At 41.3% G+C, this 27105-nt stretch overlaps 4 protein-coding genes and 1 long non-coding RNA gene across 6 annotated transcripts; 3 read left to right on the forward strand and 2 right to left on the reverse strand.

Annotated features, from left to right (window-relative positions):
* Window positions 1-30: 30 nt before the first annotated feature.
* Window positions 31-1781, forward strand: LOC105694034. Its single transcript, XM_012414347.2, has 2 exons — window positions 31-294; window positions 568-1781. The coding sequence occupies exons 1-2, from the start codon at window positions 177-179 to the stop codon at window positions 1029-1031; spliced, it is 582 nt and encodes a 193-aa protein (XP_012269770.1). The 5' UTR covers window positions 31-176; the 3' UTR covers window positions 1032-1781.
* Window positions 1452-4308, reverse strand: LOC105694031 (target of rapamycin complex 2 subunit MAPKAP1). Its single transcript, XM_012414343.3, has 7 exons — window positions 4079-4308; window positions 3735-3875; window positions 3382-3662; window positions 3106-3275; window positions 2614-2907; window positions 2267-2508; window positions 1452-2142 (listed from the first exon to the last, which is right to left on the reverse strand). Exons 1-7 carry the CDS (start codon window positions 4149-4151, stop codon window positions 1940-1942), a joined length of 1404 nt encoding a protein of 467 aa, XP_012269766.2. The 5' UTR covers window positions 4152-4308; the 3' UTR covers window positions 1452-1939.
* Window positions 3839-7227, forward strand: LOC125500086. The gene is made up of 3 exons (XR_007277273.1): window positions 3839-3931; window positions 6298-6476; window positions 6634-7227. It is a non-coding gene; the product is annotated as an uncharacterized LOC125500086 (long non-coding RNA).
* Window positions 7228-9512: 2285 nt separating this feature from the next.
* Window positions 9513-18596, forward strand: LOC105694047 (high-affinity choline transporter 1). 2 transcript variants are annotated; one of them, XM_012414370.3, is made up of 7 exons: window positions 9513-9821; window positions 10595-10950; window positions 11090-11463; window positions 11538-11842; window positions 13686-13965; window positions 14818-15035; window positions 15185-18596. In XM_012414370.3, exons 3-7 carry the CDS (start codon window positions 11190-11192, stop codon window positions 15866-15868), a joined length of 1761 nt encoding a protein of 586 aa, XP_012269793.1. In that variant the 5' UTR covers window positions 9513-9821; window positions 10595-10950; window positions 11090-11189; the 3' UTR covers window positions 15869-18596. The 2 variants fall into 2 exon arrangements, with proteins under 2 accessions (XP_012269793.1, XP_048505151.1); XM_048649194.1 differs by having other exon boundaries at window positions 11113-11463.
* A 713-nt stretch (window positions 18597-19309) lies between these two features.
* Window positions 19310-24543, reverse strand: LOC105694001 (pro-resilin-like). Its single transcript, XM_020850547.2, has 3 exons — window positions 24318-24543; window positions 20389-21466; window positions 19310-20187 (listed from the first exon to the last, which is right to left on the reverse strand). Exons 1-3 carry the CDS (start codon window positions 24388-24390, stop codon window positions 19947-19949), a joined length of 1392 nt encoding a protein of 463 aa, XP_020706206.2. The 5' UTR covers window positions 24391-24543; the 3' UTR covers window positions 19310-19946.
* Window positions 24544-27105: the final 2562 nt, after the last annotated feature.

Consider the following 27105-nt stretch of genomic DNA (forward strand, 5'->3'; position numbering starts at 1 on the left):
ACTTCTCGCATAGTCCAAACAGCGATTTAATTTCAGTGGAACCTACAGTCGGCAAAATGGTCCGAGATCTGAATCGGGTAGCGCAGTGTTCGACGTCGCTGAAGGCTTTGTCCATCGGCCATCAGGTATGGCGTTTATAAACAAATCGAAGTGCAGGCGCGTCTAAATTTGTTAATATGAGTGAAAACAATGCTATCCCTCCCGAGATTGTGGATCTTGAGACCCCAAGTCAATTGAAGTCCAATCATCGACGATCTACATTTTTCCGGAGACATTCAACGCTGCAAATAAATGGTGAGCTTGACTGAGGTTATGTTTTGATGATTTGAATTTGAAAACCATTTAGTACGTTACACTTTTCATCTTGAACTCAATATTTGACCAATGACTTGACCTGACATACCTGATTTCTAGCGTTTCTAGAGACAAACTAACTAACAAGATGATTTTACAGTCAATGCAGTTAAAGAACAAGATACATAACAATTTGATGTTTGATAAATGATACAATTGGTTAGGAGTTATTGATATGCGCAGCAGCGATATTGTTATAACATATATTCTCAGATGATGGGCAATCGAAGAATGTGTGCAATAATGAAAACCCAGATGCAACAGTGACAAACGGAATTCAAACCAGGAATGCAGATAATCATGAAAATAATGCAAGCACAGAGCAGCCCTTTGATTTGGAGAAATACATTAACCGACTTGAACATGAAAGGAGTATGTGGAAGCAAACACTGCTGGAACGCAAACGACAGTACAAATCTCTTTTGAAACAATCAACAAACCAACAGCAGCATGAACAAGATCTAGATTTAAGTGTATTGTCTGAAAATGAAAGAACTTTTCTTCTGGTACGTCCTAATTATGAACATATATGTGTCAAAGCAAATAATTTATCAACATTGGCAGCAGAAATCACAATATTAAATGATCATGTGACACATTTACATAACCGATCCATACTTCGAGCCCAGAAAAAACTTGACAATCTCACATCCAAGGTCATGAAAATGATCGATTAAATCCTGTTATGATTTTTATAGAGAACATACTTTGATTTCCATCAACATTTCAAAGGAACTCTTCTGTTTCATTTGGTTTGATGTCTAGTGCTATATATTTTTCCAGAACTAACACTATCTTAGTGCAATTTATTCTCACATACTTTTTAGAATCATTGATATACCATAAAATGGTAGCGTTCAATACAGCCTGAGATTTTGCACTATTAGGGGTTCGCAAATTTGGTCGTTTAATAAAATTATCAACTAATGTAATATTATTTCAATGACTTCTAATTTATGTATATAACTTAATTATAATTATGACTGTACATGATTCTTATGTTTTACGATTTTATGACATGTGAACACATTTGTTGAATATGTATAAGTAGACCAAAAAAAAAAAAATGAATAAGATAAACAATATTTCCTGTTTAATTTTGTGATTGGATTATGAGTTTGAAAATACTTGGAGCTGTGAAAATTGATGGGAGCAACTCAAATGACGATATCACAGTTACATTAACTATAAAGTAAAACTACGCGTTGCAATCACCTATAATAACAAAGCATTGGTTGTTGTTCCCAACAAAAAAAATGTACATGATATAATGATTTTAGGATAAATATCAATTTGAAAACGCTATTTACATTAATACTCACGTAGAGTAGTAATAATAATTAACAATATCATATAAAAATCCATTGACATTCACAACCTTCATCAAATGGTGAAATAAATTTGATATAAATTTTATTTATGAAAAATCTCCGCCGGTGATGTAAATATTTTAATATGCATCGTAATTTCTTACCCCCTGCGGAAATGGCCGTACGTTATTTCATTTCCAACATGATGATATTGTCTTGGAGGTAGGTCAATTTTTCAAATATTCAAAAATGAACCAAAATAATTGACAGAGCTGTCATCTATGCAAATGGAAATTTTTACGTCTCGCAGCTTTTCGCTCTCGTTGGGCTAGATACTCTTTCCTTGACGTACCACTCCGCATTTCCAAGATATGATTAATTTTTCGGACTATTTCCTCAGCTGTAGCGGAATCTGTTTCAAAATCGTGATTTTTGAATGATGCCGATTGGTTAAGAGGATTCGTTTGCCCAGAAGATCCTACAATCGTAAATATCACAAAACAATATACCACATTGTAATACAAAGAAATACTGCAAGAGTCAATTTCTATAAGATTAGTGCAAAGTTCTTCATCTTGTTATCGTAGTTAGCGTTTACTCACCGATGATTGCTTCAGAATTTTGAGAATGTAGTGTATAAACGAGGGTGAATGTAGCTTTTGGCCCTTTACTCTCCACTACTTCGCACCACGCGATACTGTCAATATGATAACTAACGGCTCTTTGCCTGTTCCAAAATCGGCCAGCACCCTTTCCAGTTATTACTGGATCGATCTCAATTTTTTCACCGGATATTCCTAAATGGATTTCAGTCTTTGCTCTCACTTTATTTATCATATGTACCCTGTCGAAAATTAAGGACATTACATTTTCAAACCATTAGACAATGTATGTACATTTGATGATATTATACATACATATATCGCATCCAATGTAATTTCATAAATACCTATATAATTGATACAACGGAGCTTCCATTGCAGTTGTATGGCCCTCCATTTTTGCGAGATCTTCAGCAACAGCATCTTGTTCCGCATCTTGTCCTTCAGGATGTTCTTCATGCTGAGGAGCCTTAGAAACGATTGTATTATGCCGAGCTCTGTCTGCTGGTGTCATTTCTTTCAAACCTAAGCAAGTGAAGCCAAACTTTGAAATGGTTTCTCTGGGGTCAAGACAAGGTAAATCCCAATCTACTTCGCCATCGTCTTCGGTGATGTAAAGGCCATATTTATCGATGTCTATCCTATAATAATGAAACGGATGGTAAATTGATGAACCTTAATATCACAGTCTACCCATAAGGTGTATGTGGAGATCTTCAGCGATTTCAGGCTCAGATCATTGCCCTAGTGAATATCGTTGCAAATTATTTTCAAAGTAATATCAAACTGTATTTAGTCGGATATTGCGATATAATAGTAATGAAAACTCTCTCACTTACTTGAGAGGACTGTCAGGGTGCTCCGTAGTATATTTGTAACAAATTAATCCAATAAATTCACGCACTTTTGCTGTTGCTAAGACCATAACCTGTATGGGATACGTACGCTGCTCTTTGGGTAACATAGACATGAATATTCTGTACTTCTTAGCTGGCGTACCAATCTGTGCCTGAAACAGGAATAAATTTGTTAAACTCTTGCACAGTACATTGACTTCTGAAGATATAACTAATTTAAAACATTTTATCCAGTGATAATTCAAATATCAAATTTACATTGCCATCAAATCTAGCGTAGTCAGTGAATGGATTCTGTGGTAGATTTGGACATTTTTCTAATTGTTCCGAAAGAAGTGAATGTCGTTTGTCGACAGCCACTTCTTTTTTCTTGCGAAAATCTTTGCGCTGAAATAACTCTGATTGAATTTCTACTGGAACAGAGCTTGGATTATTTTCCCATTTGACATGCTTCACTTCTGCTGCCTTTTTCCTCTCAAGATCCATTTTTTCCAAACGTTGTGCTGTATTTGAACGTGGCCTATGCCCAAATTCCATATCTGAAATTTGATAAATTTGATTATTCGCATGCACAAGTTCCAAAGATTTATTTCGTTTCAGTTATAACTCACCCATTTGTATATCATAAGACTCTGCCATTGCATCGATGTCCTCATCATCACTGTCCTCCATTCCCGGATAACATTCTAGGACACCATTGGCTTTTAGTTGTTTTGGCAAATCTTCTCCTAGCATGACCATTTCACAAGCACCTGTTTCAAAGAAAGCAGACAGGATTGCAAATAACTATTGAAGGCTCATACGTAAGGTAACGTATTATTCTCAGTAACTACTTAAATGTGGCTGAGGTAGATCCTCTAATTTCCCTGAGTGAAATAACAGTATGAAATTCCTAGCGTTGTGCAATAAAGTTCTAACCTAACAATAGGGTATATTTAATAAATTTGCATCATACCTGTGTCATCTGTGGATATGAAGCTGTCCCGAATGTGAGATAAAAGCCAATGTTGGTTGTCATACAAAGCCATACCTATGTCGGTTTAAATCAAACTCTGTCTCAAAATGCTCATCAGTAATGACAGAATGACACCAGTTCCCGAAGAGCTTAAATATCCTTCCCCTGTTATTGATTATAAAGTTTGCCACATTACTTGGTGTGCATCCTGAACTTGTAATCTGAAGGGCAAAACTAGAGATGGCGCTAGTCTTACCATTGACCATTGTAGCCCTATATGTATTATAGGGTTGTACTTTGCTCGAAATTTTCGAAATGGAAATGGTAGAATTCAAAAAATTCAGGCGGACCGGGAGGGGAGAGGTCTGTTCGACCCTCATACTTGAAATTTTCCACATATTTATAGCAATGCATGCGTTTGAATTTTTCGAAAAAGTACATCAATATATAGTTCATAGTTTCAAAAACTTCATCACACGATTATACACTCAGGCATCCCGATTTTGTAGCCCGATATAGGTATTCGTTGAACCCGAACATGGGTTACGTGATTTATATGCGAAAATGTAGTAATTCAATTGAATTACATGATTTTTCTACAATCTAGCTTTCACCTAACACCACAAGTGTGTAACTAACATAATGAATCTATGTTATTGCCCCCGCTTAAGTTAACTGGAGATACATTGTTCAACGGTTCTCCGATTTGTAATTCACATGATAATTAGATATTTCAAAACATTGATTGTCCTCAAATGAGAATCAAAAGAATGTTTTTCCCAGCAAATTCATTGTGCCGAATTCAACAACTTTTGTATGTTGCATATCGCTTCATTTTGTCGGCTACGCTTTCGGAACTATTCATTATAATCAACAAAGGTACATGATATCAAAAATACATCAATAAATTTCATAACGAATTCGTAAGTCATTATTCATTTCACTGAATGAAAGTCGATCTATTTCCAAGAGCTGAGCGGCTCACCATCCTTCTGAAACCAAAAAGTATTACGCAGGTTTTCATTACCTACGTTATGTTGTTAAAATCTGGAGCGCTCATCTCAATTCGCACCTTCCAAACTGGAATCAATACAGTCTTATGCAGTGACACTGATTATTATCATTATTATTATCATACATATGTAGTTGCAAAATTACAGACCACCGTTGTTGCAAGTCACGTGCATGACTTCCCCCATATCATCGAAGTTCCATACGCAATAATTGTTCAGACATGTGTCTCCTGTCAGTCGCATTGCATGCCACATATTATTATATAATCGTTTGCAGAGAATATTTCCCTCTCGATTCGATCTCCTTAATATAGCAATGGAAGAGCACGCATCTGGCTGTGATCCAACGAAACTATCGATGAAGTGATTAAAAATTGTCAAATTTTTACGCTATGAGGAGCAAAATGTTTAGTTCGATTGCTCTTTGATATACTTCTGTTGAGACCGCATATTGTTACATTTTGATGTTTAATTATGAATTAAAATGGGGGAAAAACATTCATTGATATTGTAGAACAAAAATTTATAAATAATAAAAAATTTCCAGTTACGTATTTTCAAGAAAAAATATATTCCTTCGTTCGGTTGTTCATCTGCACATGATTTCCATTGTTAGCGAAGCGGGAGACCTTAAAATCCGACGAGATCGTCCTATCGATTTCTCTGGACAACGTAGGATTCTGATTCTTGAATTTTATACTTTTTCGCGTGAAGAGCTGGTGAGTAATTAGGAGGGGCGAAGTATAGTTTCAAGTGCATATAAGTATGTATAGTACGACTCTAGGCAAAAGGGAGGGGTGCGGACGGAAGGGCTCGTGACCCAGTTCATCCATCGAGGGCCACTTGCAACTCAAGAGGGTCACCGTATAAGACGCGGCTTAGAGTAACGGTGGGTATTATGTAAGGAACACGAAAGATGTGTCAACGTCGAAATTATCAAGATTACTACAGTAGTCGAATGGTTGGCAAGATCCCCGCCCCTATGCAATTCCCCTTTCTTCCTGTTTTACAACTTCATTACAGCAAAAAAATCTGATGGGACGTATTGTCAATTTATTTTCAATAGCTCACTCTCATTAGTTCGAGAAAAAGGGTATTGAATTTTTGATCAGGATTTTGCCAGAAAATATATCCCTCAAAAATCAAAAACAATTTAATCGTAGATTCCATGGTTTTTAATTCACGTGCCCATACTTTTTTGTGCAGGATACGCCGTTCTGGTGCTTACAATTGATTAACCCCATTTATATTAATGACCGTAATAAGCTGTGGACATAATATTACATCGGAAGTACGTATTGGTCATTGTATAACGTTCAATCTTCTAATCTAATCGACATCCATATCGCCGGCAAAGTTCCAGATCTACTTTGTTCCGTTCTCCGGTAAGTTGAGAAGCTGCAGTCCGCACGTGTCAAAAATCACCCTCCCTTAGAAAAGGTTGCCCGCCTTAAACTAATTGAAGAGAAGCTTACGTCGTAACTTGACTTTTCCCTCATCTGTTCATCTTTCATTCCGAACTATAGGTATTGCCGTTTATAGGTCGAAGTTATCCGCTTACATTATTCTACGTTAATTGCTCGGCACGTGACCATGATAATGCTGCATCCGGTGCTTCCTCGTGGTATCGCCACTTCACCTGCCGCGTGGCATATTATTCGATTGACGTAAGTTTATTGCGGCATGGTATCTTGGAGGACTTTATACACACACACACACGCACCCATAGCCGCTCACCTTTGTCCAACTGGAACGACGGGGACAATTTGGGGTGGAAATCTATTCGTGACTACACCCGTGGATACAATGCATGCAAATGTGTGAGTGCGTACGTCTACAATTGCAGCAGGCTGCATCGACCTACGTTTGACTCTCGACACGAGGCAAAGCGTAGAAAGCACGCGTCGGTACTCGGCTGGTTCTTTTGAACTTTAGCCTGGGGTCAAAGTCAAAGCCTGCAGGGGCACGGGGGAAAGAATATTATCTACCTTATAGTATACCCTCTGTACTTCTCAATAAATTTCTGCTCGTTAATTTTGCCACTCAAAGAAATTCGAATATATATTCAGTTGACAATACTTGTTGGTATTGCTGTTTGTCGAGTGCATATTCGCGTTCCCTGTATCTACAATGACATCCTGTGATCATCGATGATATATCGAACGTTTCAATTATGCGAACCCTTCTCAGCGAGACGAGGATCACAGGGATGTTGAGTGAAAAATATCCATGTCGCTATGGAAAAGCTTGAAATTTTAATGTTTAGGGAGTTTCTGCGGGAGTTTCATTCGCGAGACCGTAACAGACGTCCTTGCTGGCTGTGGATAACGCCCAAGTAAAGAGAAGTGTAGCGATTTCACCAAGGGCGATTGGAGAATCGCGTGGTTTTTAATCAGCGGTATACATCGACGTCTGCGGGTCATGGTCGAGTCCATTTTTCTCATGTCTAATCACGTGATTAAGATTCTAGAATTTATTTATAATACGATCCTAATAACGCTTCGAACTGAAAATATATGTTCGTCAGACAACTTTGAGAATATTCACTGATTTCTTTTGCTTCACCTTATAGCAAAGACATAGAACTATTAAAGATTCTCCAATAATTCGAAGAAACTGTGTTCGCGAGTTATTGCGAAAAAATGGCGGAATCAGCGATGGGCGATTGGCATGTCGGCATAAGAAGTGAGATTGGGCTGAAAAGCTCACTGGCACATCCACTCGATAAAAATCATTAAATCTTCTCGAAATTTTATCAAAATCGGTTTGGTGATTCGACTGGTATCTTGCCAACAATCAGAAGAAGTTCAAGATTACTTATGCACATTTCCACTTCGGAAAATATTTGCATACTTTTTTTTTGGCTACCAACGCGTACTCCCCAGATGCGGGTTACAAGAGTTTTTCTCGATTTGCTTTATCATAGCGAACCTCGAGATCATCTCAGAATCGTCGGATCGAAAAAGGAGATTATTCAGAATTCCTGCAGAATATTTATTATTCTGGAACCTCAAATAATCGTAACTCGAGAGCGGTTGAAAAAAATTGTGGAAGTCTGAAAAATTCTTCCATCGGATTCGAAATGGCGAAGGTCAGACCCTTCTGGAATCAAGAATATACCTATATCTTCACACTGATTGTGAGAGTCCATGGCAGGTATTAGGTCAAGCTATATCGACCTGCAGGTGTTCACGTAGGTATTGGTAGTTTTAGGTTGCCCTATAGCAGCTCGTATTTATGAATAATAAAGGTATTTTTTTTTTTTTTTTGCGTCGGTGGTGATCCGACGCGATATGTCACAAGACTCTGACGTCAGCAGCAGTCCATTGAATCTGCGAGTATTATACTTTGCTATAAAATATGCACGACTAAAAAAAAATTACTCCATACGTCAGTCTCCTTATCGCCGATTAAATTACAGGCAATAAAGAGTAGATGAACAAATTGTGATAAGGGAATTATTTAGATCGACATACGTACGAAGGGTGACATATTTCGTTATTTATTTTAATTTCGTTATGGTTTTGTATGAATTATGGAAAGGCTGGTCGTTCGTTAAGCGAAATGTGGTACGTAAATATCTCTCGAGTTGATCTGATATAATTTAAATTCGCATGTGCGATAGGTGTAGGCACATAATGACGTCAGAGTTCAGTGTAGGGTGGAGAGGCGATGGATTGACATTATGGTATGTATGAGTGGTATAAGTTGAAAATAGATTCTCCTATACGTTCAACTAGGGGTCGGTTTCATAAGTCGATGGGTGCAGCACGCCAACTTCCAGGTAACACGCGTACGAATACGTCATACATCGCATGAGAAGAGTCCTGACAATATCGTTTGATCGTAAAAATGATAAATATGGTTCCCCCAAAACCAACTCCCTCAGCAAAAGGGAGTCGTTGCTTTCTACCTGCAAGACGGTTTTCAAAAATAAGGTGTATTTTGTGCTCGTACTTCTAAAAGAAATGAAGTCTCCGTTGATACGTTGACTTCTCCGCCGCCATAATGTAGGATACCACGCAAAATGAAATTTTCGAATAACTTTCAACGTTCGATGGATCTTGCGAAGATGTCCAGGCGAGCGAGGGGGGTGCTTTGGCGCCTCCGCGAATTACGGAGGCCATCCAAAGGAGAAATTATGCGAACGCAGGTAGGCTCCGGACGCGGCCATGTTGGTTTCGTGGTCGAATTCCTAAAACAGCCTCCTTGAATGGGGATAACAGACGTAGGGATTCCGTTCATTTTCATCACCATCATCGCGGCGGAGGGCAACTTCCGGTGCGCAAGCTCCACTTTCGCCAGTCCACGCCCCGCACCCCTTTTCGCAGGGAGGGGGTTGAATTGTGACGTCACGGGGGTTGAATCAATATTTCGTTCTGTCCCTCCGTCTCTCCGTTCCTACGTCCGTCCGTCCGTCCGACGAGCTGAGCTGAGAGCTATCAGTGCGGGGAGGTCGCCGCGACGCTAGAGACGCCGACCCTACCGACGTTCCGTACCTCGGCCACCCGAACTCGTAGACGATTTTCGTGATTCTTCACCGCCAAATTTGAGTGACAAAAAAAAAAAAAAAATAATTATTTAAAAATATATATTTTTTTCTCGTTTTTTAAACTATTCCGTAACGTGCAGATGTTTTTAAAATACATGAATTACTTTGTACCTGTGTCGAAAATTAAGTGATAATTTGAAGTTTCCATTCATGAAGTCTTCGCATAATTATTTCTAACGTAAGTAAACATTTTCAATGTAAATTTTCCTGGTTTTAAGTCATTGTTTTCTGAGTTTCTACTGCACGTTTTTGTCTTCAGACTTGTCCCCTTCTTAATTCGGATCAATGTTCTTTTGTCAAATTTTTTTGGAAATAGTTCACGTAAGATTCAAATGAACTCACGGTTCCGAAGACGCAAGTTCAAATGAGGAAAAAAAATTTTGTCTTCCAAATATTAAATGGTAGGCTATTGATGTAGGAAGACCACCTCGCCGACGGCAAAAGTCTTCCAAAAGTTTTTAACTGGCCGCTGCCCTCACGCTAGGGATCTATAGATCAATTTTTGTTTGGTTCTGACAACGAATTTCTGAATTTCTACAGTAGAACGAACAATCGTATAAAGGAAATCACTTCTAGCGTAATGAAATTCAGATTGAAAGTAAATTTGGAAGAAAATACGAGAATAGCTGTCGAATTTCACCTATCTGGATATCTCGTTCGTGACATTCGAAATTACAATCGATAGCCAAAGACAATGACACCGAAGCCAATGATTTTCATGTCAGAAGTTCTTATTCTTATTCAAACCTTGTTAAGATTTCTGAAAAAACCCGAGTAACCGATCAGCGAATGTCGCGATGAAATCTAGGTCATATGATGCAACTAATGTTCTCACGATTCGCAATCGGTGGACTATATCACCCTGGAAGTACATCAGGAGTTTGGGAAACGTACTCACCTCTGTGCGTAAAATTGATCTACCAAGGCAATTTTCTCTCCCTCTCTGTACAGCGGGTCGGATTGCAAGCATCGTATAAAGAACGGAGCCTCGCTTATAATTCGGTTGCTTCAACATCGATATTACAAATAAGAGCAGTGAGAAGTAAGAGTAGTAAGTTTGGGAGGAATCGATGGCCATCAGTGCCCATGGGCGGCCTCGCGTTTAGAACAAGGAACAGCCCCTCCCAGAAGACCTCGCTCAGGTGGGGCGACTGCTGCCCTACGAACCCGAATCCTCCGTCGACGGCAACATCTTCTTCTTCGTCGGCATCGGTAATCCCTAGGAGCCGTCATCTGGCCATGCCGCCTGTCCCCGTGTGAGGCTGCCCTCCGCTGCTGCGCGACTGTACACCCAGAGGTGCTCAGAGGTGGGTCCGATGATTCAAGGTCATGACATTGCCGGTTATAGATTACCCATTCCGCTCCGAGGGACGGGGAGGCCATTTTGGATCGAATTACCAGCCGTACGATTGATTAGAAAATGAATAATGTCTGCAATTTCTACAGGTTTCCGAACGTTCCCAAATTAGAGAACACTCCGAACCTCTTGGACTTACATCTTCATCAACTCGACTTGACGCCCGTTGATCTATCGTCACCAAACAACATGATCAATATAGCAGGAGTTATTTCCATCGTTTTATTTTACCTTTTGATTTTGGGAGTGGGAATATGGGCGGCCAGGAAAAAAGAGGCTGGGAACGATTCCGAGGAAGAAGTGATGCTGGCCGGAAGGTCCATCGGTCTCTTCGTCGGAATATTTACTATGACGGCCACGTGGGTCGGCGGAGGCTACATCAACGGGACAGCTGAGGCTATCTACACCAAAGGACTGGTGTGGTGCCAGGCACCATTCGGATACGCCCTGAGTCTCGTCTTCGGTGAGTTTATCGAATAAAAAATAAAGAATCGTCCGCGTCCGATCCGCTCAATTTTTCCTCTTCATCTGCCGCAGGCGGTATATTTTTCGCCAACAAGATGCGACAGCAGGGCTACATCACCATGTTGGATCCTCTGCAGGACGCCTTCGGCGAGAGAATGGGCGGTTTGCTCTTTTTACCAGCGCTGTGCGGAGAGGTATTTTGGGCTGCGGGGATCCTTGCTGCTCTGGGAGCAACCCTGGCGGTTATCATCGACATGGATCAAGGAACGTCCGTTATTTTGAGCGCTTGTATCGCCGTATTTTACACACTTTTTGGCGGACTCTACTCTGTCGCCTACACGGATGTCATCCAGTTATTCTGCATTTTCATCGGTCTGGTGAGTCCTGATTTTTTTTTAAAAATAATAGTCATTTATTTTGCTTCCGAATGTACGAGACGAAAAAGGGCAACAACAATCCACGCGACCTTGAATATTCTACGTGATCCTATAAAGGTCAGCCCTGACACATCGAAGTTATGTTTATAGTAGTAAAACTATACGGGGAACAATTACCGGAATTTGGATTTACCTAACAAGATTATCTTGCCCAAGGTACTTTCACGTTGACCTAATGAAATTATTACACACTAACAGACAGTAATCGGCTACACCACACTCGCCAAATACTATACCAAACGCATGGGGAGTCGACAGACAATGATAAAACATTTCTCCGAAATCAACTCGCGAGGAACAAGAACATTGCATACAGACTTGTTTTGAAATCATAAATTTAGACTCGCTTATCGTTGCCCCATTACGTTTACGCATTATTCATGAACAATGAATCGACAGAATTTGAAAAGGGTAATATTCGCCCACATCATAATTGCTCTCATAAAATTCAATTCGGGCGATTCGGGCAATTCGGGCAATTTGAGCAATTCGGGCAAATTCGGGCAATTCGGGCAATCCACGGCAATCCGCGGCAATTCGGGCAATTTGGGCAATCCGCGGCACGTTTTCTCAGGCACTATTGCCCGAAACACACTTGCCCACGGCAATTCTTATTCGTGGCACACCTGTCCGGTGAACGATTGCCCACGATACGTTCGAGCATATTTGTTGGGGTAAGATTGCCCATGGGATGTTTGCCCCCATGAATTTTCGTTTGTGGTAAACTTGCCCAAGAAACGTTTGCTCGCAGGAATCTCAATGCAAGTGATGAGGTTTTTTTTTTTTTTTGTTATCCACGGAACCCGAAACAGTGCCAACGTCGAATGAAAAAAGAATCGAAACGTTCGCGGAAAGTTAGGAACGATCGTGAACAGAATTTTCTGACCGAATAACGCTTTTGTATCGACCAGCAGTGGTTGACTAAAAATAGAATCCACCATTCCGCTCGACAGGTCGGCCCTGTACATCCACATAAAATGTCTACATAGGTAGATAACTACTGAATTTAACATGGCAGCGGGTACCGCGAAATTGCAGCCCGTGGCGCTAGGAACGAGAAGGTTTCGGGTCGATAGGAAAGCTCGGCTTCTCCAAGCGTTCAAATTACCGAAGTTTCCCACAACTGAATCTCCCCGGTCAATTTACAATTCCCTTCCGAAATGTGAGGTAAAAATATAACGCCCCGAGGAATACCTTCTCACCTTGAATTACGCCGTCCTTCGAAGCGACTCGAGGCTTTCTGTAATATATTTCTTCTTTGCATTGCATTTTTTTTTTTTTTTTTTCTAACGAGAACCAACGACATGTTTTGATTACATAGCTGTACGTGCGTTACGGACACGGGTACAACACTAGTTCGATGGGTTTTTAGCAAAGGGAAACCTTTTAGGTGACGCTTTTCAGATTAGTCTTTTCACGGTCGATCTCCCGGGTGCAGTTAGAGTTTCCCTTACCTCCGAAAAACCTGAAAAGAACGAACGGTTCGATTGAAGTCAAAGAAAGTTAATCCCTCGGAATAGTAGTTCCATTGAAACGGTAAAGGGAGGTTGCACGGGCTTTTTTTTTTCCGTGCGTAGAGATTTTCGAGGGATAAAAAGAAACGAGCTTCGCACCGTGATTGCGTATACCTTGCGCCTGTAAGCTTCGTCGATATTTTCATTTTCCACGTCCCAAATCTTCTTCTCATTTTCGACGGTGTATTCAACTTTCCTCTCGATGGAAACTATGCGCAAGGTATGTATGTTCCGAACTTGAACAAGCGAACTGGTCGATTATGTTTCAGTGGATGTGCATCCCTTTCGCGTGGATGAATCCAAAAGTGGAGTCACTGAGTTCCATGGACGTCGATTGGATCGGTGAAGTGAAACCGTCGGAGTATTGGTATTATTTGGACTACGGGCTGTTGCTCGTGTTCGGAGGGATACCTTGGCAGGTGTATTTTCAACGAGTTCTGTCATCGAAGACAGCCGGAAGGGCTCAAATACTGAGCTACGTAGCCGCCGCGGGTTGTCTACTCATGGCCATTCCTCCAGTGTTGATCGGAGCCATAGCGAAAGCGACACGTGAGTTTTATACACACGCTTATAACATTATTCATCATCATCTTCGCATGAAACACGTCGCGGTGATATCAACGGGCACGAGGTTGTCCGTTGATATTTATACGCATAGCAATTGTAACGGGATTAAGTTAGTTTCGTATATAGCGGGGATCGTTCCGCAAGGGTTCGCGACCCCTACTGTCGCCCCGTGGTATTTTTGGGGCTACTTGACATTTGGCGTGGGTGATATCCCCGCTGTTTTTGGGGTGCGGGGGGGTGCTGGTATTTACAATGTGTACGCGCGGGGTGTATACAAAGGGAGAGGCGCGAGGCGCGCGAGGGGTAGATCGCGCAAGGATAATAGCACCGCGGGGCCCGACTACCTCGTATATCGTATAATGTATAGGGTGGTACAGAGCGTGAGACGGAGCCAGATGCGGCACATGGCTCCTCGCAGGGCGATGGTGATAATGCGCCTTAGGGTGACGACGGAACATAAATACAAATATACCGTACACCGTCGCCAACCCGAACCCGGAACTAATTGGAAGTGTATCAATATTTTTTATACTCCGGTCTACCGAAGCGAATTGTCGCGGTAACGTAACATGACAAATGCCGCAATAAATATCATCGTTTTATGTCATCCGCCGGTGCTTACCTGGGGTGAAATAGGTGCGAAACTGGCACCGCGTACCCTTCGAAAACGGTACATAAATATTCTCACAAAAAATCCCTGAGGTAGAATCGGCTCGTGAAAGGTTTTTCAAACGAATAAGTGATTCGGCAACTCATCGAGTCCGGGGCTTCGAGATTTCGCTCCGTTATACGTAAAATTCCATCGAAGAACACCGTTTCAATTTCACGTTCCAGCGTGGAACGAGACGGGGTACACGGGTCCCTATCCCCTTACGGAAACGGAGACGAGCATGATTCTGCCGATGGTTCTTCAGTACCTGACGCCAGATTTCGTGTCGTTCTTCGGGCTGGGAGCGGTGTCAGCTGCCGTGATGTCATCGGCGGACAGTAGCATATTGTCGGCGAGTTCGATGTTCGCGAGAAACGTGTACAAGCTGATATTTCGACAAAGGGTAAGTGAGCGAATGCATGACGAACGAGAGAAAGAAAGAAAGAAAGAAAGAAAGATGGAAGAGGGAAGTGTGGAGAGAGAGAGACCTCTGAACATGCTCGTAATTGTAGTCGGACTTGGTTCGGGTTTAAAGTTGATTTCCTCGCGTAGGCTTCGGAGATGGAGATAATCTGGGTAATGAGGACGGGTATCGGAGTTGTCGGAATCCTTAGCACGGTGATGGCGTTGACGATACCCTCGATATACGGACTTTGGTCGATGTGTTCCGACCTGGTATACGTCATCCTGTTCCCCCAACTCCTGATGGTGGTACATTTTAAGCCGTACTGCAACACTTACGGGAGTTTGTCGGCTTATATAATAGCGTTCCTGGTCAGAGTCAGCGGCGGAGAACCTCTGATGGGTTTACCAGCATTGATTCATTACCCGGGTTACGACGCGGAGACCGACACTCAGCTGTTTCCGTTCAGGACAATGGCCATGTTGATGTCATTGGTGACTCTGGTAGGAGTTTCTTACGGTACCCAGGTAGCGTTTATGACCGGTAAACTGGCGCCGGGTTACGATATCTTCCGTTGCGTCGTTAACATCCCCGAAGACGTGGAACGCGTGGGTCCAGATCCAGCGGAAGGTGAACAAATGGCTGTGCTGGCCGGCGGGTCGGCCAGACTTTACGGCAGCAAAGATGAATCCAACGGCAGAGTGAATCAAGCGCTCGAGCCGGACGACGATATGGAACCAGGGTGTGGCGTGGGCGGAGGTGGCGGTTGTAACGTATTGGGCCAATTGGGACCTCTCGTTGAGCGTCAGCCGCAATCCAGCACCGCGTTCTAACTCTAGATTCCATGATCGGATGCTGTGACCAACAATAACTCTGGTGGTGCGGTGTTTCTTCGTTTCTTTTCGTTTAGCTATTTTTTTCATCATCGTCGTTATCGTTTTTAGTTATCGTATATGGGGTGGGAAAGTGCGTGCCATCAACATGCTCTTCGCGAACATGAACGCAGATTATTTGTAGGATACATCATTTTCGGTGCTCATGATAAACTCGTATAATTACCGCGGAATTGCGTCCGACCGCGTATCCTTGGCGTTGGTGTCCCGATGGCCTTGACCTACAAAGATAAACCATGATGTAACGATGACCTTGAGCTTTATGTTTCGTGACGACACCGGTCGTAGTTAGAGTCGCGTTAAGATCGAACCGATATAAGCGTACACCATGTACCGAACCCACGTTTTTCAGGATACGGAAATTTATGTCAGCCACATTTTCGACGGCTCATCGCCGATCGATCCTCCGAAGGTCATCGATTGCGGTCGGTAACAATTCTCGCATAAAAACATTTAAGCAATAATTTCGGGTTTGATAAAATAACTACTATATATGTATATATAGATATACATACGTACTCGTTATACTGCATTTAGCCGTATGCACAGTGGGTTTGTTATTGTTTTAGAAATAAAAAGGGAAATTGGAGGCCACCGCATCGCCAATTAGGCCTAGTCATTTTGTCTTAAAAAATATATTTAGAACCAAATGAAATGAATATAAATAAATGAATAAATAAATGAAAATAATTATATAAAATTATATTGAAATCGGCTGTACTACAGGGTCTTTTAGTTTATATACGTATAGGTAAATATTATGAATAATAACGCTAGTAATAACAATAACAATAACAATAATAACAATAATAATAACGACAAAAATTAAAGTAATATAATAATCGGGCTTGGTTCGCGTTGCGATAAATTAAAATGATAAAAAATATGTTATTAGTGATCAATGTAAACGTTTGAAAGTATTCGAAATAATCCCGCCGTTAGATATACATAAATATACTATAAATAATATATAAATATACGAGTAGGTGATTCGGTGGGCGATGATTTAGGGTAGAAAAATATGACGTGGTAGAGAACAATTCACGTTAGACGACTGAACGGTATTCAACGCGTTCCGTGACGCATGTATATTATACGTATATGTAAAATCGAATAATTTCCAGTTAATTGCATACGGTATCTTGTGTCTTTTGCGGCGTTCTTTTTACGCTGTTGATAATCTGGCAATGCGTCATAATATCGCGTATCCATAATTATTTCAAGTGACACGGTATGAAATACTGTAACGTAGATGAACGCAACAACGTTAAACTGGATTCTCATATTGAAGTTATTCTAATTAATGTAGACGAAGCTTTTCTACCTAATCGATTCATATAATTAGCCAATTTCGCTGTCAGGGGATTGAAGATGTCTTGAAAATACCATAATTATTATCTACGCGTGTCACTTCAATTCGGCGTATGATTTTATTCGGAAACGGGAGTATTTCTATTGAATCGAGTAAGCATTGAGTTATGGTTTTTAGCAATTGTTCAGTAAAAAGTGAAAGCATTATACATCTGGACCCTGTAGGTCAGTCGTTCGGTTATGTTTATTATATAGTATATTGCCATATCATTTAAATGAAATAAAGTAGCCAGTAAGGGGGCTATTACCTATACATATCCATGAAAAGACTATTATATATATATATACATGTATTATCAACCGTACATATCAGTGCATATCGAAAATAGTTGGTATACAAAAATAGGTGGAAATATACCTATAAACACATATACGAATAAATGAGTAAATGAATAATTAAATAAATAAATTAATACATATGAAAGTTTCTATGAAATATGAATGACAATTTAATTTTCGTATTTTATTGTTACAAATGCTATTTTTTAATAACTATTCAATTCCAAGACACGGAAGTTTGGGCCGTGCAAGTGCAATAGCATTCGTATGCGGTATAAAATAAATATATATGTATGCTAGAAGTTACGAGAAAAAAAAAAATATTTTTGTTTTCTAGATAACAATGAGAAGAAAAAATCGTAAGGCACATTTACTCTAGGTTTACATAATCGTCGCTGTATTTTACACCACTGACGGAAATAACTATAAAATTAAATGAAAAAAAAAAAGCATTTTTAGAGCGTTGTTTTCAGTGATAGATACGCTGTAATAAATAAAAAGACATATGCTATATTATGTGTGTGTATTTCATCATTTTTAATTGTGAAGAAGACATAAGAAAGAGGAAAACAATATATAACAATATAATAACAAAACTAAAATATCTAACAATAAATTTGTGCATCATGCGAAAAGCCGAGCGCACATAATATTTATAAATGTCACCTACATATCAATTACATCAAATCAATGTAGTAAAACGTATACGTATCACAAACTATGCATTTACTATATCGCTGTCATATCAATATACATATAATACGTATGAAAAAACAGAAGAAAGAATAAATGAAAAGGTTGATTCGCATACGCAAAATCAGGTTCTCCGTGAGTAATTTGTGAATATTGAATTAAATGACGGTGAAAATTAGAAGAAAAAAAACTGTAGTAATTAAATGTAGTATACTATACATACCTATTATCCTGTATATTGCCCGCGTCCGTGTGTCGATCCATGTGTCACGGGAATCAATTAAAGCCGTAGACTATAAAACTTATAAACTGGCTTAAAAAAATTTAAAAAAAAAACGAACATCAATATATTCTATAATTTTCAATTGAATATTTGAAATCCCGCAGATGTTGACTATTATATTATTGTATTCCCAGGAGAAAAAACGAAAAAAAAAAACGAAAAAAAAAAAGAAAAAACGTTGTATTATCGAATCCTGTATAAATCTCATACCAAAAGTATATAATATCGAAGTGTTACTTAACAATGTACTATACATATCTCTAACGATAAAACATAAGTAAACAAGATGTTGATTGTAAATGTTAAAAATAAACGGTGTACAAAAAACAAAAAAAAAAAAAACATAAAAACAGAGAGGAAACAATTTGAACCCAACTTTCATCTTTCTTCTTTCATCCCTCTTTATATACTTGCTCTCCCTATTTTTATTTCTGCTAACGCTGTCGTAACGGTGATTGTGTTCACCCTTATTCACGTCACGTCGCGTGCAGACAATCTTAGGATTCGATAAACGCGAGCGGTACGAAGGGAGGTATGTAGGATTCGGAGTTTTGTCCGAATTCATTGGAATTGGATGCCTGCTTTTCTGCTTTGTGCGATCCAGAAGATTAACGGTTTCAGCGTGGTCGTTGATGAGGTTTCATTATTCGTCGATTGAGTTTTGAAATTTTCATCACCTTTGTCTCTCATTTCAACGCGAAATCGGATGATTTTCGTTGACTCACATCAGCCGGTTTTAATAATTAAACTGTTACTTATTTTATAGCAGACCAGCTTTATTAGTACAAAAAAACGTTTTCACAAAATAAATAAATTACATTCGGTGCAAACAATCATTTGTCTTAGCTGGACGATATATTAATAATAATAATGATCATGGTTTTTTATTTTGCTTTTTTTTTCTTTTTCGTCATGTATAAAAATATAAAATGTACATCGCCTTCGTATAGTATTAAAGCATGATCGATTTAGTATATCTACAAAAATAATTCAGTTCAGTTAGTCGAGTGAGTTCGATGTGCGGGTTCTTCTTCTGTCCTCGTATAGCACATTTCTCATCCGCATCGCTACTCTAGCGGCCAAAAATTGATAATAGACAATCAATGCCAAATGAAATTGAGGAATCGGGCAATATTTCCCACCGGTCAGCACAGAATTTTCAAATAAATCACTCAACCCACCGTCGTCAATTTCTGAACAATCAGGTGTTGATTAATAAAGAGATGAGAAAAAAAAAAAATAAAGAAATAATCGCGTTGTCTGTGATTCAGAGTGTCATGGTCGTAGTTTATGTCAGGCTTTAGAAATTCGTTCCCTGGCACAAGAATAGTTTTGACGATCGAAGCGAGTCCGCGAACGGAAACCCGCTTCCTGCAAAAGTCAAACCTTGGCTCAGTATTGGTAGCCACCGTTGCTGGCGTAACTTTGACCACCTCCGCTGCCTCCTGAACTGTATCCTCCACCACCCCCGGAGCTGTATCCTCCACCGCCCCCGGAGCTGTATCCTCCGCCACCCCCGGAGCTGTATCCTCCACTACCGCCAGAGCTGTAACCACCTCCCCCCGAAGAAGGTGCACCGTAGTTCGAAGAGGGACGACTAGCACCACCACCTCCGGAGTATCCACCGCCCGAACTGTGAAATTCATTCGTTTACTGACAAGTTGATGAAGCGGATGTAAAATATCGGAAGGATCAAAACGTACGATGACCGAAAGCTACGAATGTCCAAATTACCAATTGGGTAATTGTGAAATGACAAATGGCGAATAAGGGATTCGATATTTCGACCCTTCGAATTTCGGATCGTTCGATCGTACGAAAAATGACTACTTACCCTCCTCCGAAACCACCTCCGAAACCACCTCCACCTCCAAAACTGCCGCTACCTCCTGAACTCGGGGCACCGTAATTGCTGGACGGTTTCGAATAGCTACCGCCTCCACCGCTGGAGGGTGCACCGTAACTCGAAGAAGGTCTTCCACCTCCGCTACCACCTCCGAATCCACCACCTCCGGATGACGGTGCTCCGTAACTGGACGAGGGTGCCGAGTAGCTAGACGAGGGTGCTCCGTAGTTGGACGAAGGTCTTCCACTTCCACCGGACGATGGTGCTCCGTAATTCGAAGAAGGTCTTCCACCGCCGGACGATGGAGCTCCGTAGTTGGACGAAGGTCTTCCACTTCCACCGGACGATGGTGCTCCGTAATTCGAAGAGGGTCTTCCGCCGCCGGACGACGGAGCTCCGTAGCTACTGGACGGAGCGCTGCCGCCGAATCCACCCCCGAAACTTCCTCCGCTGCTACCGCCGAATGCACCCCCTCCCGAAGAAGGAGCTCCGTAGCTACCGGACGGCGCACCGTAACTACCGGATGGTGCACCACCTCCAAAACTACCGCCGAATGATCCACCGCTGCTTCCACCGAACGAACCACCTCCGGACGAAGGTGCACCGTAATTCGAAGAAGGTTTTCCACCCCCGCCTCCACCGGACGACGGAGCTCCGTAGCTGCTGGATGGCGCGCCACCCCCGAAGCTACCGCCAAAAGATCCACCGCTGCTTCCGCCGAACGAACCACCTCCGGACGAGGGGGCGCCGTAGCTACTCGACGGTGCACTTCCGCCGAAACTGCTTCCACCGCTGTATCCACCGCCACCACCCCCGGAAGACGGGGCTCCGTAGCTGCTGGATGGCGCACCGTAACTACCGGAAGGTGCGCCACCTCCGAAACTACCGCCGAAAGATCCACCGCTGCTTCCGCCGAAGCTACTTCCTCCCGAAGAAGGGGCACCGTAGCTGCTCGAAGGCGAGCCACCTCCTCCGAAACCACCGCCAAATCCACCGCCCCCGGAGCCTCCGAGATTGGGTGTTCCGTAGCTAGTTGACGGAGGCAAATAGCTGCCAGTTAACGGAGCTGAAAGCGAACAATTTTGCTAATACCTAATCTCCTTCATTTTCACAGTTATGTGCGAGAAGAAAAGTGTTGCATAATGCGCGCGTGTCCGTGAAGACGATTGCGTCGAGTAAAGCGTTCACCGCGTATCTAGAGAGAAGAGGTCAAGAATATATCCACGCGTAGGAATCCGACCAATCGCAAGTTTGCTCAGGGATCGACGGTAAACGTGATTCTCGAAGAGATCGTCACCTGGAATTCTTCAATTTTTCTCCCGACGGATTCATTTTTAGTCAGATCAGAAAAGATCAGATACTCGGATAGCCGAGGATTTACGGATTAACGAAGCGAACCTCGTTCCGACTTTCGAGATCGTTAATAAGCGATTAGCGCGATTGCACATCTCATATACCTCGATACGAAGAATGAGACTATTAAAATCGTTACCATCGACAAAAAGTGTCGGTGGAATTTTCATTCGGTCATTTTATCAAGAGCATCGTCAACCGAGCATTATAATTCGGAAGTATCGCGACATCGTCGCGACTCTACTATTCGGGACAACGCGATCAACGATACTCCTGCAGTGTCGTAACGTATGTAACAATGAAACTGAAACTGAATGAAATCGAATTTAATTTCACATCGCGCGTAAGTTTCTCCGCAAATTCATCGGATTTGTGTCTTACTCTCGAAGCGAAGAATGCGCGAGCGGCAAGATTGTTGAAAAAACTTAGAAAACCGAATGCCATAAAGCGAATATGAAACGTGACCGCATCGCTACTGGTAGAGAGCTGTTGCCACCGAGCCAACGACCGCGACACGCGGATTAACGAGGGCGAAAGTGTCCTGAGGTCGCGGGTACCGTCTACGTGCCAGACCTGCATGTGAGGGTTACAGGTCAAAAGGTGATAGACATTAACTGAGCGGCTATTCGCGCCGTCCGCAGATAATCGTCTTACGACAAAGTCTACGGGATCACCTTTCCGCGAGAAACGTTACTTTTAAGAATTGCCATTTCTAGGATTACCCGGGTCTGCGACGTGGACATTAATCGTGCGAAATGCCCCGCGCTTTGAAGGCCGTTCGCGATTGGCGTGGAGAATCGGAGGAACGAATTTTTCGTCACGCAACTAACAATAAGTAAGGGCGACTCGTTAATTTCCACTCTAACACGTCGCGGAGGAATTCACCGTGGTAGTTGCTCGGTGTACTTTGAACTACGCGTCTTTCTATTTAATGACAGTGTCGGGACGGTTATTAAATACGTTATTCTTCAGGGATCGCGTATTTCGTACTTCCGGTGTGGTACGATAATTTATAACGTAGGAAGCCCAACCACGCTTGGGAAAATATGCGCGTTCCTTTGAGAATTTTATTGCACAGCGAATCGCGGGATTTTAATCGTAACGTCAAAATGTATCGGAGTAAAAGTCGCGAACCCATCTGACAACTTTTGAATTGAGAAAATAATTAAAAAGTAACATAAATACTGGTAATTTTAGCCGCGAAATTATCATCATCCACGGTGTACATAGAAAGTTTTTAACGTAATCATTATGCCGAAGAATTTTAATACATAATTGTGAGCATATTAATTTTCTGTTCGTGTACAGCGACAGTTTTACTTTTTAAGTGCAGAAGCGGTAACGAATTTATGGAAATGATTTTTGCCTTTGAATTATTATTTAAATAATCCGAAGAACTAGTTGCAGTAACGAAGAGCGCTCGTAGAATTTCTCTCATTGTCAAACCTATAATATACCGTACGTAGCGATAGTCAAACAATTTGTGGGATTCATGAGGTTAATTTAGATGAAATCTTGCGGAATGGAATCAAACCACAAAGCGACACAACGGGCCGAAGAAGTCGAAGATTTCACAATGTTACAATCATGGAATACCCACTTTTTTTTAAAACAATGAAAATCGCTATTCCCATTAAAAAGTACAACCTAATCCGATAATGCAAATGGGGAAAACCTTAAGGGGCAATTTTTTCGTTTCGAACGACAAACGACTAACCAGTCTCCAATGTTTCCATCTGTTGTTTGTCTGTGCGGAGGTTTGTAGATATGATAATGGTTTGTAGAAACACCGCGAAACCAAGGAGCGTCTAATGAGAGGGAGAGTTAAGGGGGAAAAAGGATGACGACAAGAGGGGTAAAGGGACAGCAGAGCGAAGCGTAGTGAAAGTGTGGGAGCTGCGACTTATCATACTCGTAGTCGGTTACAACCGTAACTTTTCCGTTGTCGCTACCTTATTCATTGCGATACGCCAGTCAAATCAATTTAAACTTCCTTACAGGCAGCCCTCGCGTGCTACTCACTTTTATTATACGTCACTCTTTCACCTCTGCACCTGTAGTTACGTACGTACATCCTATACGAACTTCGGATCTGAGGAAACGACCTCCGGCGAGCTCTCTCTTCGATTATATTTTCAGTCTTTTCTTCCTTTTGTTTCTGTGTCACGGAGTCACGATGTCAAAAATTAGCGTCCGTTGTGCAGTTTCGAGAAACGACCGCGATGTCTTTCACTGCGTATCGACATTTCGGAAGGATTTCATTTCGCGAGATGTTACGAGTTGAGAGATTTCAATAATTTGAGGAGCACAGAACGAATGACACTTCCGATATGTTGACCCCTGGTGTCTTTTGTCTCTTCTTTTTTTCTTTTTTTTTTAAGTATCTTTCACGTTAATCGATCGCCGTTGAGTTATATAATATTTTGTCTAACAATGAAGATGAGATGACCGAAGCGCGAAACTAATTAATTCCAATTTCTGTAATTAGCGAGCGAAGGGTGCGAATTGGAACAGCGAAAATTCCGTCGATCGCCGATGCGGATAATTAGTGGGAAAATCCTTACCTTCGGCGTTGCTTTGCAGAGCTGTAGCGACAACAGCAGCGGCCACAAGGACCCACATCTTAGCGGGGCTCATGGTCCAAACCTTTTTTTTTTAAAAAAAAAAAGAATCGACTCGGTTCTCGACGTATATTAAATTCTTGACGATAATACACTTCTATAATATGAAAACTCTGTAAATCCTGCACGTGTTTTCGAAGCTGCGTTTCGTATCGTCTAACATACTTCAAAGAGGAGGTATCCGGCTTATATAGTTCCCCGCTGTCTTTGGGAGAAAGTCTTCGACGTTCAGGAGGATGCTACTGCCGTTGGAGTGGGGCGAGGACGCGGGGCTTGAAAACTTCGAGCCATTTGAACGTCGCGGTATACAAACGTACGGGGGTAAAAAGATGCGCTTCTTACAACCGACGCGTCGTACCGCACGAGATACGTTATATCTGTGTGGATACGTTACGAGCTCCGATTGCATTACGATCCTCCATGTCCCGATATTCGATAACGAGAAAAAATAAATAAAAAAAAAACACCTCAACTCCGAAGGATGATATATATCCATTCCCACGGAGCGATTGCACGCCCTTGAAAAACTTAAGCGGGAGATTTTGACGGAGTAAATCTGCTGCCGCGGTCTCGGCGCTGCTTGAAATTCAGCCAAGGTTTCCTTCGTCCCTGAATTTTCTAATTTTATCTCCGTCGACGCGTAAAATCGTCATCTCGGGCTGCTGCATTTTGCGAATTCAACTTTTGGAGAGCATCGAAATCTCGCAGGGTCACGATCGGCTGAAACTTTTTCCCGCGGAGGACGTTCTTTCGAATTCCGGAAGAGTGTATGCAGGGACAAATGGAAAAAAAAAATAAAAATGAAACAAGCGAGAAATAATATGGAGAAAAGAATTACACCGGTCACGCCAATTTACCAGGTGTCAATTGCCACTCGACAAGAACAGGTAGAAACTGAAGTAACAAAACTACGTGATTTGCATTAGGTATACGAACACATTCGCTGTTCTCGTACCTCGCCTGGCTCACAATCGGGTGTGGAACGGAAATTTTAGTTTTAGTTTTACGAAAGGGAAATTCCGGCTTACCTGTAACACCGGAACTAACTGCCGGTTTCCTTCAGCCGTGACACTGACGGTGATACCGAAGGAGAGGGAACGTGCCTCTTTTTTTTTTTTTTAGGTATTCCATTCTTCGTTCGCTTGCGGTAATCCGCATCTCGATATTACCCGCTTTTTATTCTTTTTCTCCAGGCAGGTGGACATTCCAAACATTGCGGAATTGTCTGGAAACCACAGTTTCATTCTGTATCCATTCGCCCGGTTAAGTATCCTCGTCAAGCGGTCGTCAAGCTGTGATAAAACAAACGCTGCTTTGGCTGCAGTGGAAACAATGAACGGACGGTCGTTTTTTGTGAGGAGACGAGTGCCTCACGATCCAATTCATAGATCCAATTTTCAAAGTTTGACCAGTGGCGATTGTTTTGCCAACGGTCCTTTCGGTTTTCAAATCTCCCGTTCCAACTCGGAGGTACGCAGGTAAGTACGTACGTACGTACGTATGTGAGCCAATGAAAATTAAAATTTTAGTTTACAGTTGCTCGTGTTTGCGCAACGTCCATATTCCTTGCCATATGTATGCATATCGTGTTCTCGACCTATAGAACAAACAACTATATTATCACACATTTCATTTCACTGCTTCGATCGTATCGTGATACGATCGACATAATTGCGGGTTTCAAAAATAAAGGTGACGTTTGTATTCGAGGGAATTTTTGTGACGACGAGAAAAATTTCATTCATTAATTTTACGGTTTTTTTTGTTTTTTTTAAGTTTACCCATACGTTTTTACCGGCGTAATGTTTACTCCGAGGTTTACTCGGCATTTTAATTTCTCACACCTGTTTTCTATGACGAAACGCCAACATCGCTCGGCTTTACCATCCAGTGCTTACAACAGAGTAGGAAGGACATGATGTTGAACAGTAATTAAATGAATTATTTAATAAGTGTTACCTCTACACGAAATTATGGTGAATCAAATAAGTTTACACTTCATCATTGAATGTATGCGAATAGGCGTGAAATAATAAAAAAAAAAAAAAAAAGAAACGAACGAAACAGGTTCTCGTCCCTTTGAATTTTGCCTATTTTCGCGACATCGAATAGAAACTTTTCTTTATCTTTTTGTTAATCTTCTATAACGGAGCGTGTTTTCTTCCGGTACGATCCTATGGTCTCTGGTGAACGTCTTTTGAATGTGCTAAAATTCTGCGATACGAATCTAAATCGTCTGAAAATTATAATCAAACTCCGCCCATCTATACACTGGCTGAAGAGTCGACGAATGCGATTAACTGACAATATTCGAAATATTGCAGTTTAGAAAACGTTTTATCATCAAGATGAATAATTTAGATTGATCGAAATGTGAAACGTTCTCTTTTTTTTATCCAGCTATAAATTATTCTCCGATTGCTGTATTCATATACTCGAGAGCCAATAACTATGTATAGATATACAGACGATGACAGGACTGTAAAAATTATCGATCTAAGATTATCATTATTTTTGATTCATTAAAATCCTTCACATCAATTACTTCTAGCTCATAATCGATGCGGTCATAGCTCATCAGGTATTCCAAACCACACGTAACAGCAGCTGCCGCTGCACTCATCTTGTCAAAAACAAAAAAAAATAAAAAATAAAAAATAAACGAAAAAAAAAAAATCAATCGTTCTTCAAGTATCGTCTGTGGGTATAGGTGCAGTCGTGGGATACCATC

This window comes from Athalia rosae, chromosome 2 (genome assembly GCF_917208135.1).
Source record: "Athalia rosae chromosome 2, iyAthRosa1.1, whole genome shotgun sequence".
NCBI classification, from domain to species: domain Eukaryota; kingdom Metazoa; phylum Arthropoda; class Insecta; order Hymenoptera; family Athaliidae; genus Athalia; species Athalia rosae.

Coding starts and splice junctions, on each gene's coding strand:
- LOC105694031 (XM_012414343.3), bottom strand. CDS start 4,151: ATGGCTTTGTATGACAACCAACATTGGCTTTTATCTCACATTCGGGAC. Junction 3,876..4,078: donor CATATCCACAGATGACACAG/GTATGATGCAAA, acceptor TCTTTGAAACAG/GTGCTTGTGAAATGGTCATG. Junction 3,276..3,381: donor ACGCTAGATTTGATGGCAAT/GTAAATTTGATA, acceptor TTCCTGTTTCAG/GCACAGATTGGTACGCCAGC.
- LOC105694034 (XM_012414347.2), top strand. CDS start 177: ATGAGTGAAAACAATGCTATCCCTCCCGAGATTGTGGATCTTGAGACC. Junction 295..567: donor TTCAACGCTGCAAATAAATG/GTGAGCTTGACT, acceptor ATATATTCTCAG/ATGATGGGCAATCGAAGAAT.
- LOC105694001 (XM_020850547.2), bottom strand. CDS start 24,390: ATGAGCCCCGCTAAGATGTGGGTCCTTGTGGCCGCTGCTGTTGTCGCT. Junction 21,467..24,317: donor TCTGCAAAGCAACGCCGAAG/GTAAGGATTTTC, acceptor GTTCGCTTTCAG/CTCCGTTAACTGGCAGCTAT. Junction 20,188..20,388: donor GGAGGTGGTTTCGGAGGAGG/GTAAGTAGTCAT, acceptor TGAATTTCACAG/TTCGGGCGGTGGATACTCCG.
- LOC105694047 (XM_012414370.3), top strand. CDS start 11,190: ATGATCAATATAGCAGGAGTTATTTCCATCGTTTTATTTTACCTTTTG. Junction 11,843..13,685: donor TCTGCATTTTCATCGGTCTG/GTGAGTCCTGAT, acceptor ATTATGTTTCAG/TGGATGTGCATCCCTTTCGC. Junction 15,036..15,184: donor AGCTGATATTTCGACAAAGG/GTAAGTGAGCGA, acceptor TTCCTCGCGTAG/GCTTCGGAGATGGAGATAAT.